General features: G+C 30.3%; 1 protein-coding gene and 1 long non-coding RNA gene across 2 annotated transcripts; both read left to right on the plus strand.

The window, feature by feature from the left end:
• The first annotated feature begins 3,332 nt into the window (after positions 1 to 3,332).
• LOC146945344 (ABA-responsive protein ABR17-like) lies at positions 3,333 to 4,160 on the plus strand. Its single transcript, XM_085747887.1, has 3 exons — positions 3,333 to 3,347; positions 3,467 to 3,540; positions 3,631 to 4,160. Exons 2-3 carry the CDS (start codon positions 3,495 to 3,497, stop codon positions 3,921 to 3,923), a joined length of 339 nt encoding a protein of 112 aa, XP_085604013.1. The 5' UTR covers positions 3,333 to 3,347; positions 3,467 to 3,494; the 3' UTR covers positions 3,924 to 4,160.
• A 4,291-nt stretch (positions 4,161 to 8,451) lies between these two features.
• LOC146945345 (uncharacterized) lies at positions 8,452 to 9,102 on the plus strand. Its single transcript, XR_015028022.1, has 2 exons — positions 8,452 to 8,758; positions 8,940 to 9,102. It is a non-coding gene; the product is annotated as an uncharacterized LOC146945345 (long non-coding RNA).
• Positions 9,103 to 14,601: the final 5,499 nt, after the last annotated feature.

Genomic DNA, 14,601 nt, shown 5'->3' on the forward strand with positions numbered 1-14,601 from the left:
TTAGAAAAAATTGATTCATTTATTTGACAATTAATGTTGTCTATGCATATTACATTTTGATTGGTTGATATCATGAGAGGGTAATTACCCCTTAAACAAGAGAGGGTAACGTAGTTCTCACTGGTAGGACGTAGGTTGCAAATTTTGAAACTTTGCCGTCCTTGAGTTGAGTTGTTTATGCTTTTGTCCAAGTCAAACTTCGATTTTCATTGATCTATATCCATATATAAGAAAAGTCATTATTGAGTTGAAAATATCCTTTTGAAGATATGATCCACAATTTATGGTTTTGAAAAATGATACACGCTCTCTAAGGGAATGGATTGTCTCCTGTTAAGTTTTTCTCCAGTTTTCTCTTGTGCAATCTCAGCCTTTCATTTTTTTAAAAGACAGATCAACGGCTACCAATAAAACCAATTAAATCAGATTTTGTCTCATTCCTTTCACTCATCCCTCACGTATCCCCTTCTTCACAGACCATTTTTCTGCTTCATTCCATACACAGGTTCACAGGTTCGCAACGGTGTCCTTCTTCCTTCTCTATTTTCCCTCTTCCTTCCTTCTCCCATTCTCTATGTAAATTTTGTGATATTGTTTAATATGGGTTTCCATTTATTATTATTCAAATTAACCTAATTTCAAATCAATAAGCAAGAAATCAATTAATCAGATTAATAAGAAATAAGGGAAGCCAACTGAAATTTAACAGATCACGGTTGCGATTAACGTTTGTGTGGAGATCAGAGTTACAAAGTTTCAAATTGTAGGGATGCATCTTTATTTTTTGATGGAAAATTGTAGGGATGCATCTTGTGAACAAGTACATGAAGATAGTTTCAAATTTAATGTTTCAGAGTTACAGAGTTTCAAATTACAGAGTTTCAATCGTACTCTACAGAGTTTCAATCTTGAGATGGGTTTGTGAGCAAAAAAGGTAAAAACTGGAGATAGCCAAAACGACATGAAATAGAGAAAACAACATCTCATTTGTGTTTTATTTCTATCCATTGATTTGTCATTTAAATAAATGAAGGGCTGAGATCTATTCACAGGAGGAAACTGGAGAGAAAAAAGACTGGAGAGGATCCTCTCCCCGCTCTCTAATATGGACAGCTTTTAATTACATACTTATTAACCGAACTTATTAATGATACTACTAGTATCTGATGGGAAACTTAGACCATCCATGATGCAGCACGGTTTGATTATTTACTAAAAAGAAAAATGTGATAAGCAATCTTTCTGCACCTCCAACAAACACTATCTTTCTTTTTGCGGATCAAAGCTACATTATTTAGTTCCGTAAATACAATTTGAATGGTAAAAGATTTAAAGGATATTTGATGAATTGGAGTGCGTGTTTGAATATATAATTCTTCACATTTTACACTTACTATATGTTTAAATGTTTTAAAGTAAAATTTATTTTGCTTGTAAAATTAATTCTACTTAAAGCTAAATGTTTAGGGGGCGTTTGTTTGAGGGTTACAAAATTTATTCCCAGGTATCAACTTTCCCAGGAATGTGAAGGTTAAAATTTTATTCCCAGGAAAATATAGGAAAAAGTGCTTGGTTAATTGTTTAATTCCTGGGAACATTTTTAAAAATAATTCCAAGGAATAGGTAAAATATGTTTGGCTTGAAATGTAGAATCCTGAGAATGATCGTTATAATTACACAAATACCCCTATTGTACAAACCATCTTCTTTACATCCCAGGTTGCAAGTAAACTGTACAAGTTACAAACCAATTACGATTAGATGGAACCTTATGTAATTTCTTAAATAATATTTTATCATTGATAAGCAAATTTCTCAATATTAACTTGTATCTTATTAAATCTGTTTCTTAATGTATTCATCTTGGTAGTTCTTTGTGAGGCTTCTTGCTACAGATTTTGACCGAAAGGAACTTCTGCCATTATTATTAGGCCCTTATTATCATTAGCAACAAAAAAAGGAACTTCTGCCCTCAGAATGTGATAAAACTACAACTGCAAAAATATTTTTCAACAGGTTCAGCATTTAAAAGTCACATATATGTATGGTTGCTCACGTATTTCCATCAAATGTGTCATGATTAAAAACAAAAAATTGCTGCACATCATAATACTATATTAGAAACATAGGAATTACACCATATATAACATTCTAAACAAAGCACAAACATCCAAATATATAGTGATTCCAAATTTGACAAATCTCACTTTCTTAGATAATATTTCACACTTGAGAATATCATATATGGATAATATTAAGAAGTATAAAAGTTGAAAAAAAAATGCAATATACTTAATTTTCAGAATCAGAGTTCATACTTAACGATTGAGATTATGAGCACTTTCATACTCCACATACATATATAATAACTATTTTCTTTTTTCACTTATTTTATAGGAGTTAAATTCTGATATATACTTCATAGTTAATACACTTTAAAATCTACAATTTAAAATTCTGATACATAATTTTCCCGTACTAGCATTTTATTTGAGTATTAAATCTACAATTTAAAACAACTGAATCTGTACATGACTAATTCATTAAGTAACAAAGCTGGGTTAAAATTCTCACAAAAAAGAACAAAAAGCAAACAGATAAATAACGCGACATCAGAAGCAATAAGCAAGCAGAGAAATGACAAATTCATTTAGTAACAAAGCAATAAGCAGCATCAAAAGATAAAAAAAACAGAGAAATAATATAAATCACCAAATCTATGTTGAAAAAACTGTCGGTACCATTTCAATTCTAAACAAAAATTAATTCGAACTTGAATTATTATTTTTGACGCAACTTTAGATGGTTCCTTGTAACTTTTTTTTTTTTGGTAGCTGTGATTTGAATCTTACATATTTTATGCCTTGTCCATACCAACTGAGTTATGCTTACGAAAACGGTTGTTTGTGACTTTAATCAATATCAAACATTTACTCCTATCTTCTAAAACAAGGTAGGACCTACCAATATGTCACTTAAAGTCATGGATTTCTAGACTTTCGGAATCGAATTCAAGATTGTCGACATCACAAAGAGAATTGACCCAATAAATAAATATCAAAATAATAAGCAAACAAGGTAGGTCGGTCCTACCAAAGTTCTATAAATAGTAACCCTCAATATGTTATAAACCGCATCACAAACTAAATCAGTAGTATTCATATTATACACTTATCCTTTCATTTACTTCTTGCATATTGATCCTTTTTATCTTGATATATATATCATGGGTGTTTTTGTTTTCCTTGATGAACATGTCTCAACTGTGGCTCCAGCTAAACTCTACAAAGCTCTACAAAAATGTTAACTGTTGTTGTGGAGTGAGCGACAGTTAACTGTTGTTTATGGTATTTTGGTATTTTTGTGGTGTGTGAAGAACAAAATGAAAGTGAGAAAAGTTGGTTTTTTGTAACAATTACACGTCTCTACAAAAAACTAAAACATTTACACGGTTGATTTTTTTTAGGACTAGAGTTGATTGTTGGTATAGTGAAATGAGATTCAACAAACAAGTAATTAACGATATCCAGTTACTTTCAGGTCAACCGATGACTGAAATAATTTTTAGTCAAACTTTATTTACATTTAAGGAAACAAAACTTATATAAATTTATGATGTGTGTATTGTAGGTGGCAAAACCGACTTTGTGCTACACAAATTAGCAGCAGTGGATGAGGCAAACTTGGGATACAACTATAGCATAGTAGGAGGAACAGGGTTGGATGAAAGTTTAGAGAAAGTTGAATTCGAGACAAGTGTTGTGGCTGGCTCTGATGGTGGTTCCATTGTTAAGATTTCAGTGAAATACCACACCAAAGGTGATGCAGTTCTATCTGAAGCAGTACGTGAGGAGACTAAGGCCAAAGGAACTGGACTTATCAAGGCCATTGAGGGTTACGTTTTGGCAAACCCTAATTATTAAGTAAATGTATACTTGGTTGTGTCACAAGAATAATAATTTTACAGCCTATGATATGGTTGTTTAATAATAGTATACATCACGATCTCTAGCTCGTACATGTGTGTGGGTCTATGTTGGATATTTTGAGGTTTGAGTGTTGTTTTGGGTGTTTAAAAACAAAAAACCAATGTTGTGTTGGTGATGAGGTTTTGCACCATCTGTGTTATGCAATAAATAATGCAAAAGAATTTTCTAGCACTTTCCGTCATTCTTTTCTTTTGAGGAATAGCACTTTACGTCATTTTAATTTATTTAATTTAGGATAACATGAAACTAATAGACATAGTGCATATATGGTTTTCAATTGGTTGAATTTTAAACTAACACTGTCCACGGTTCAATTATTTAAACAGTTTGGTTGCGTTTTGTCGTGAATTGATTTGAGCAATCTAAAGCAATTGAATCATGTTTTGAAAGTCTCATCATGTCCAAGTATGATTTTTAAAACAGTCTGTCGGTTTGTGAAATCGCTAAAAAGAAATTAAAATACATCAAAACAACACAAATTTTACGATGCTAAAATTAAAAAAGATAAAATTGTGAATAACCTCACAACCCCTCAATTTCTTTTTTAAAAATAAAATATGTAAGTTAAAATATAAAAGGACAAAATACCTACAAATGCGACAATTAAAGTAACCAAAATACTCATATACATAGCCTATCCAACATTTTGGTAGGTGTAAAGCGAATTTTTTAGTGAGGCTTTTTCAAATAAAATATTAAACTTTGTTGAACCTAAGGTTTGAACCAAAGATTAAGAGGATTTGAAGCATTTTCTTGACGAACTAAAGTTATGCAAGCATTTATAATTATTTTGTCATATTATGTATTTATACCTAAAGTTGATATGGTCATTGCGTATCCACGAGGATTTGAGGCCTCTTCGTTGTTGGCTACCCACGAGGTTTAATTTGCAAAGTCGTGGAGTACATTGTCAGTCACTTGTCTGCAGTGGCGGAGCCAGGAATTATATAGAGCCTGGGCGAAAAATTTATCGCAAATTCACATTTCCTTCAATATATATATATATATATATATATATATATATATATATATATATATATATATATATATAATAGTCATAAATCAAAATAAAAAAGGATCGTCATATTAAGTTGTTTGAAGGATTTATCGACAGTGGCGGATCTTGAGTTATTTTCTTGGGGTGCCAAAATTCTATGAAATATATATTAAGTTGTTTGAAAGATTTATATGAAAAGTTAACTGCTGTAGTGGTATAATTTACTTGAATATGGAGCAGGGGTGTGTGTTCGAATCCCTCCATGGACCTTTTTTGACAAAAAAGTAAATATATAACACACAAATATATAACCATGGGTACCAAGGAAAATCCGCGACTGATTATCGATCGAGCCCGGACGACCGCCCGGGGTCGCCATACGGTAGAACCACCCCTGCTTGTCTGGTTTGTAATAATGAAAAGCACATGTTTATGCGCTGTAATTTTGCTACTGATGGTTGGAAAGAAGCGAATCTTTGGGCAAGATAGAGTCGTACATAACGTCAAATGGTAGTTTTTCATCCATTATCTTTGATATTATTGTAGCTATTTTATGGAGTATTTGGCATGTATGTAATGCTTGTTTATGGAAAGAAGAAGAAAAAAAAAACTTGTCAAGGCACACACATCTTGCGTCCTGGCATTAAATACAGTTCGAGATTTCATGGGGTGTCACCGTATCAACGATGATGTGCAGTCTGCTACTCCAACTTGGTCTAAACTGTAAGCAGATTGGATCAAGTGTAACTTTGATTGTGCTCTTTTAGAAGCTGATGAAAAGTTTGGTGTTGGTATCTATTTTCGAGACAGCCTTATCCAAGCACTATTCCATCCTATTAGCAAGAAGCTTAGATATCATCTTATAAAGCACATTACATAATGAAATTACCCTCCATTCCTTCGTATTGGTTGGTTTGTCACATTTAGGAATACGGAAAATATTATTATCATTCAATGTGCTCGGAAAATAACCTATATCTAACCACACATTCACAACTCCAAAAATTTCATCACTACAAAGATTCCAAAACCTTTGAAAAAAAACCTGGATTAAACTAAACCCATCAAGACTCGATGACTTATTTGAATGCATTTGAAATAACGTATGTTTCAGCTTCTCTTTAGTAAACGGTGCTAAAATAAGGTTGTTGTTTGCTTCGGTTATCTTAGGCTGAATCGTACCAAGGAGTGATGCATGGTGCCCTCCACTACATTGAAAGAGATTATCAAACACCATCAAGCCGGCCACTTCACGCAAATTTGCATGCTATGTGACCTCTATATTATCCTCCTTCCTTAACCATTCGTCATTACCTCCACAATATTGGGTTCTACAAGCCATCTAATCTCAAACATGAACATATTTGGCCTTCTCTCTTTCACTATTGGTTCCAAATTGAGAAGAATAGGGCTATGATAAAAAATGTGAAGCTATCAAATTCATTAACCGGGCATTAGGGAAAGTTTCCTCCAAGGAAGAATTCACTATATCACGGTCCAATCTTTCTTCTACCACCCTATCTGTTCCACGACTTTTTATCCACGCAAATGGATAATTTTTCACCTTGACATATCTTTAAGATCACAATCATTTACCGCCTCCCTAAACCCAGGGCCGTTTCTGAGGTTCTAGTGGCCTACGGGCGAACCTACAATTTGGGCCCTAACTAATAAGTATATAAAAACAGAAAATTGAATTCCTAAAGTGTAAAAATAATTTTCTTAAAGATGATAGTTTTCATTATGTTAGGAAATGTGTTATTCAGGTCTCTGATATGTCATTTTTCAGTTAAAATGTATATCGTTTTAGCATTCCCTAATTTTTTTTACTTAATGAATCCCTGATTTTGTATTTTAAGGCTCAAATTTTAAACTTATTTTTTGTGGTCTAGGGCGGTTGCCCTCCTCGCCCTGCCTCAGATACGTTCCTGCCTAAACCCAAGATAAATCCAATTAGGATGGGAATGTTGGCGTCGTTTATTCTCTTGAGATAAAAGATCATTAAAATCTCTTATGATACACCAAGGCAGATGAGACAGGTCCCTCAACTCTCTTAGCATAATCCACGAATCTCTTCTTCAACCTCCTTTTGGGTAACCATAAAAACCAATTAACATCAATTTCCTTTTATTGTATCTTCCACAATTAAATTGATATTGTTTATGGAGTAATTAATAATTTTACACATGCTATTAACTTTCCATATCACTACTATCTAGGGGTGGGAATAGGTCGGGTCAGGTCGAGCTTTGCTTAAATAGGTCAGACCTAGTTTAAAAGGCTAAAGTCTAAGTCTGGCTTATTAACCTGTCAAAGGCTTTATTTTAAGCCCGTCCTGACCTTTTTAAAAGTCTAGTCTGACCTATTAACCTGTCAGAAAGCCTAATTCATGCTAAGAATTTTAAATAAAGTATTTGGTCTATTTTTAAAAAGGCTAATAAAAATATATATTTCTTAGAAGGATGCCAATAAAATTTTATAGAGCTTGTATATCAATTTCGTTTCACTCTATAAGCATATATTGCATGTAAATCGAATAAAATTTTGTAAAGCCTCTACATCCATTGTATAGAGGCTATTAAACATATATGGGACAAAAATTTATTAATACAATGAAGTATATGTAATTACATATATATGGGATGTCTTGTAAACATAGTATACTTTTCTATAAGTCTTAGTTTAATCTATTTAAATTAATGGTTTTTTAAAAAGCATGTATCTCACTTATTTACTAAACGAGTTAGGTCGAGTCGGATTTTAAGTAGATCGAGTTATAGTCCTCAGACGAACCGTTTGACCTATTTCAACCTATGATGGTATCCCTCCACTTCTCCCTTCAACATATATAGCACAACAAGAATCAAAACCCAACCTAACTCGTAAGAATTCTAGAGTCATTGCTTTTGCCGACGTCTTACACAAATAAAGAACGTCAAGATTTTATTTTTGGTTAATAAAAAGTAGTAATGCTAAAAGAGGAGAACCCCAAAAAAATTAGCTCTAATATCTAACTTATTTCTAATACTAATAACAATGTTAAGAAAAATTGTCAACTTTAATTCTACTACTCTTTGGCGCCAAAGATGCTTTGTTGTTATTGGTCCACATGATTTTGTATCTATTTACTAAATATTTCCATTTACATATATTAATTCTTATATTTATTATGTAACTCACCATTTGAGCTTTGTAACTTTCCACTATCTATTCTTACATCTTTCAACTACATCTGGCTGTTTTTTTTGGACGATTTATTCATCTACAAGTAGTGCTAACTCATTCATTTAAAAAATAAAATAAAAATAAATGGTCGGTTACATTCCTATTCATATGTAAATAACAATTAATTATTGTTTGTACCAAAAAAAACAATTAATTATTGTAACTCATTTTATTTTTATACCATCACTATAAGATGTGTCCCTTTACATTCCTCCACATAAAACCTAAAAAAATGTTAGGCTTTAAATCATCTTAATTCCCTTATTTCTCTTTCACGTATATAACCAACACTAATCTCTCATATTCCTTTTTCACTCATTATATGTTGCATTTGATCATTTTCCTCCTGATCTTTTGGCTTTACCACCAGGTTTGTTGTTGATGTCAATGACACAAAGTAAGCTATTTTCTACGTTTTTTTTAACCATGTTATTCAAGTGTTCTAATCTTATTGTATAATCTTTACTTTCACAGGCTGGGAGTAGTTAAAAACAAAGGTACGCATACCTTTGTGGATGATTTCTCTAATATGCTAATTGATGAGAAGGTATTGGTTGTTCCTCTTAAATTGACCATATGGTTAGGTTATGTAATTATCTATATTTATCCTCTTTCATTTGTATTGCTCAGTTTATTCTCTTATATGAATATGATGTTGTTTAAGAAATTAAGAAATTTCTTAGTTGTTTCAAGTGTTTATTTCTAATATTTTTCTCTATGATTCTAAGAACTCCAACTCAATACACATGAAGGCCACAAAGGAAATAAATAGGAAATCAAAGTAGAATGCATTTAGATTTGTACCAAAATAATCTCATGGTCAAGTAATGTAATTTCCTACTTCTTATGAATTGAATTGAGCGATGACAACTTATGTTAGTCTTAACATAATTCGTTGCAAGTGGATTTATCATGTAACATAATTTTCTACTTGTTTAGAAGTTAATTGAGTGATGACAACTTATATTAGTCTAACATAAATCGTTACATGCGGATTTCTTTATTATATTGCGCCTTCTACAAGAGGAATCACATTTTGTATTTTTTTAAAAATTGGCAAAGATGTATTTAAAGAACTCCGATCCAAGCACAAGATGTTCCCAAATAATAGTGACGACAACTTATATTAATCTAACATAAATTTTTGCATGTGGATTTCTCTCTCTCTCTCTCTCTCTCTCTCTCTCTCTCTCTATATATATATATATATATATATATATTGACTACTCACAAGTTGTTTTTTAATCATCAAATATATTTTAAAAGAACTAAAATCCAAACACAAGATGTACCCGATTAAGAGATAAAGATATACAAAAATATACTCTAGCAGGAAAAATAAAAAAAACCCATATAATCAAAATAAGAAAGCTACTAAGTAACAAAAATAGGGAGATGGTGTGACGACAAAAAAAAAAAAGCGGAATAAAATGACTGAGAATATATTGACTTTTTTTACATTCCTAATTTTAATTATATGACATAGGTAATTGAACAATTGTAGTTTTTTGTTTTTTTGGAATTTTCAGGTGTGAATCACATATTCTATTATTAAAAAGAAAGATGTCAAATCACATTTGATTATAAGTTAAGTTTTTGAATAACAAAGCAAGTCATAAGCATAGTTCATATGATCCGAGAGAAAGACAAAGAAAAATTGACAAAGTTGCCTCACGGTGGAGTGGCTGTCCGAGAATACATTAGTCATGCTATTATTGGCCATTGAACAATGCATTCATTATATGCAACTTCTTGCAAGCTTCATTTTTTCTCTATTGATGTTATGGTGTAACAAATTTGTGAAACTAATGTTTTAATTTGTCACAAGTGAATCTAAACTTATTTCACAAGACCGGTCCTAATATTTTTTTCTTCAAGGGAGACTGGTCCTAATATATGTGACTATCTTTTATGTTTGGTCATGTATGTATTGGCAAAATATTTCTGAAACAACTATTATCGCAAAACTCAAACTAATTTTTTTTCTTGCAAGCTTCATTTTTTCTCTATTGATGTTAATAGGTAACTTCATGAAGTCCATCACATTTATTTTCGTATATTATTTTTCAATGTAAATGCACGGTAGTTTAATGTAATACTGCTATGCATGTAGTAGTAACAAATGGGAAACGCATGTTTGATTGTTTATTGAATAAAAATTGTGGTAAAAGAATTCTTTTTTGGACGTTATAAAGGACTCTCTTTATGCATCTCCACTAAACACGATCTATACTTTGTAAAAAGAAATACTTTGTAAAAAGAATAAAAAAATAAACGTGAGCATTGGTAGGGATATTATAGTATATAGAAATCGGGTTCACCTTTAGTTTCTTTTCTTTTATCCATTAAAGACAAATAGTTTATGGTCAATTTTTAACCTCAAAGCACTCTTCTAAATCGTTTTTCTTTTTCTTTCTTTTATTTAAATAATTGAGTTTCACATCTATTTAGTTTTTTTTTTCTCTAATTCTCTCTAATTTTTTCGTCATCTTAGTGCTGCATTGTTTTGTTCATCTTCTTTGTATGACATTTGTATTTTCCGTCTTTTCTCAGGTGTTTGTTTCGTTCAGATTGTCATATTAACTTCGATTTAGTGCAGATCTAATCAATGATTTAAACATTTGCAATGTTGTTGTGAGTTTGTTTGCGGATTCACCAGTTTTGTTTTTAGCGAATTTGTATTGTATCGATATACTGTATCGATTTGAATGAATGAATATCGTTTATTTTAAATAAAAAAAGTACCAAGTTCGAACTTTGAATTTTCCGTTTAATCATCTTAAAGTGAATTTTTTATCACTAAACTATTTTAGTCACTAAATTACAAGCGTGATTTCAGGAATGAACATTTTTTTTAGGGATGAACATGGACGTATAATTAAAGGAGTATGATATTTCATTGTCATTAATTTGTCTATTGTCACTACGTGAATATTTTCTCATTATTTCGTGGTTGACTGCGACTGAGTCTATTCAACAAAAAACAAAAACCTACCGACGAAGTCTCCTTATAATTCCAGGACATCGACTTTGAATTTTTTATACAACAATGATCAATCTCACCCAATCTTAAGAGTACTATATCATAATTCATATAAAATAGGTCATATTTTTCGGTCCATAATCATTAAGATTTTTTAGAAAGTATTTGTTATTCCTAAATATAAGAGAACCCATTGTAAATTTCTAAATACATTTATATATTTGTTTTAAAGTAAATTTTTTATTAATACTATTAATTTGTCTTAAAATATAAAAAAAAATTAAATATTTAATTGATGCATCTATACACAAAGACTCTGTTTGTTAGTTGATGGCGGATAACTAACAGCGAATAACCTAACAGATTAAATTTGTTATATTAGGTAAAGTAGCAGCTGAATTAGATGATAAATATAAAATGACATAAAAGATGTTTTTAATTGATATTTGACTTTTATAAATTAAATTAACAAGGGCAAAATTGAGATAAAAAATGATAAGCTATGAGTTATAAGATGTTTGAAGCAGCTTAAAAAAAGGTATAAGCTCCAAAAAAAAAGTTATAACTCGTGAGAAAAATTGTTATCAAACATGTTTGTTTTAGTCACATGAACTCACAAACTATAAATTATTTGTTATAAGTGACATTAACCCAAGAACAATTTCGTAATAGTATACATAAATTATGCATATTAATACACTACCAATTTTTGTTAATATGCTTGAAAAGTCTCAAAGAGTTATAGAGAGATAAACTAAACAATTGAGTTCAAGTGGTTAATAAACTTTATCAGACCAAAGGATGAATTGTTCATAAGAACCTGAATTTAATTCTTGTGTAGAACAATTCTTGAGAAGATTTTACTTACCTCCCGATTGAACTTCGAATTATATCAAGACAGAAGACTTTACTTACCTCCCGATTGAACTTCGAATTATATCAAGACCTATTTCACCTGAAAATAAAAAAGTCAACAACAAAAAAAAGAGTTATAGATAGGAATGGAGAGGCAGTATCCATTTTATTTTAATAATAAAAAATATAAACCATATACTTTAGGCTAGTAAAACTTGGCCATTAACTTATTTATTGTTTTCCCCTTAAAAAAACTTATTTATTGTTTTTCTTACTCCTCTAAGTCTTTGGTTTTTTTTTTTTGTCAAAATACTCTTATTTTATTATTAATTGTTTTATAAATTCTCAATTTTTAGTCTACCAAAAAAAATCTCGATTTTTAATAATAAAAATTCAAATACTTTAAAATATTAAAAATATGCAGAAAGTAAATCATGTGAACGTACTATAGACCATTTGCTCAATTACAGTGTATGTCATCTGCATAACAAATATCTCAAAATTGACACCCTTTCAATTTTTAATATAATATTATTTTTTTAAATTGTATATTTTATTTAATATTATTTGCATCACTTTCAAGTTAATATTTCTCACTTTACATTTATGATAACAAGAAGGAGTGTGGAGTCCAGCCTTTCCACCCCATTGATATGTCTTTCATGATCGATATTGTATACAATTGCATAATAAATTACAAGTGATTAAGATATCAACGATTAATTTTCTCAGTTTACTAACTACACACTTTAGAAGAGACAAATTCTAGATAAATAATACCAAAATCCATAAAAATAAAAATAAACTATAAATATAAGTAAATTAGCATTTTAGTTCTCGGAATAATAAGGTCAAATTATTTATTCACTAAAATTTGTGAAATAATAATTAATCAATTAAAAAAAATAATATCAATTAATTTAGTTCATCTATTAAACATCTTATGAAAAATAAATCATCGACATTTATAAAAGATTTACATGTTGAATTTTTTAATCTGAAAAGTTCTAACATAAATAGACATGGTAATTTGAAGTTCGACATAATGTTAAGTGAAGTATGACAAATGATTGTTTTAAGTCATGATACAAACTCAGGTTTTCATAACAATTTATCGTAAACTGAAGTCAAGTAAGCAATTCAGCCCAACCACTCGACTGAATTATATATTAGTTTTTTTTTTTTTATAAAAATTAATGACATGCATTCATTCAAATTAATATAGTACATCGATATAATACAAATTCAAAACCGCTAAAAATAAAAAGGATGAATCTGCAAACAAACTCGGAGTATCCATGTTAATAGCATAAAAGGCAGAGTATATATATGTCTACAAATAGGACTATATTCAAGCCACCGAAATACTCATGTTTTTGAATCTGCAATGTTGACGATGCAAAAGTCATTGATTGAATCTGCACTTGATCAAAGCTAATCTTTCAACCTGAATCAAATAAACACCGCATTACGATAGGAAATGAAAAACACACCGCACAAAGAAGGAAAATCAAAATAAACAAAGTCGTGCTAGACGACGAAATCACAAAACCAAAGGTGAAAATATGTGAAAAATCACTTATTTAACTAAAAGAGAAAGAGAAACAATTCAAAAGGGTGATTTCAAGTCAAAATTGACCCTAAATCTAGATGAAAAAGAAGAAAAGTTGTGACGGCTAAGGTTTGAAAAAAGGAAAAGAGAGAGAGATTTCTACCCTATACAATTGATTCTTTTTATGTTTTAAAACCAATGCATTTTCTACATATGACTACGATGACATAATTTCTCAATGTAAACAAAGTTCATTGCAGGACTTGACATATCTCAACATATATTTTTCAATATGCGCTGATTAGAGATTAAAATCATGATCATATAATTAAGAGACTCAAATATTTATCACTTTTGTTACATCATATTGGTATATAACTTTTGACAATGTGGTGTTAAAGTCTGCAAACACGACTAATTAACTTACATAATACACTTTAAAGTACTAAAGTATTACTATTTAACAAATTTTAGGACCCACCATGACACCATTGCTATACTTTCAATTGGGAAAATATTGCTATAAAGTTACTGTAGTAACTTTTAGAAGAAGGTTTTTTTTTTTTTTTTTAAGGATTTTAGAGGAAGGTTAGCAACACACGTGCACTTTAATATACATTTTTCTACAAAGTTTTTTATCGATTGAAATTCATATATATACTCATAAATCATGTGGATTTCATATAATTTAATAGAACACATAAATTTTAACCGAGAAATAAAGTGTTGCAAATATATGTTAAAAGAGTACGTTGTTAACATTATTTTAATTTCTTTTATTCAATCCACACTTTGAGTCATGGACTGCTATACTAATTCATTTTGTTTTTCGCAACCTAATTAGAGATTGTCCAGATACAAAGAGGAGTGACCTAATAAATAAATATTAAAATATTCACCAACGGCCTCAGTAAGCTACTTGAGCTAAACAATGAGATTTCCAAACAAGGTAGGTCCTACCCAAGTTCTATAAATAGCATCCCTCACCATGTCATAAACC

The sequence above is a fragment of the Medicago sativa genome, chromosome 2 (genome assembly GCF_051527215.1).
Source record: "Medicago sativa cultivar Bolivia chromosome 2, Bolivia_mono, whole genome shotgun sequence".
Classification (NCBI taxonomy): domain Eukaryota; kingdom Viridiplantae; phylum Streptophyta; class Magnoliopsida; order Fabales; family Fabaceae; genus Medicago; species Medicago sativa.

What these genes read in the sequence shown, in the direction of transcription:
- LOC146945344 (XM_085747887.1), top strand. Translation starts at nt 3,495, where the DNA reads ATGAGATTCAACAAACAAGTAATTAACGATATCCAGTTACTTTCAG. An exon ending in CGATATCCAGTTACTTTCAG is followed by an intron (nt 3,541 to 3,630) that starts GTCAACCGATGA and finishes TGTGTATTGTAG; the next exon opens with GTGGCAAAACCGACTTTGTG.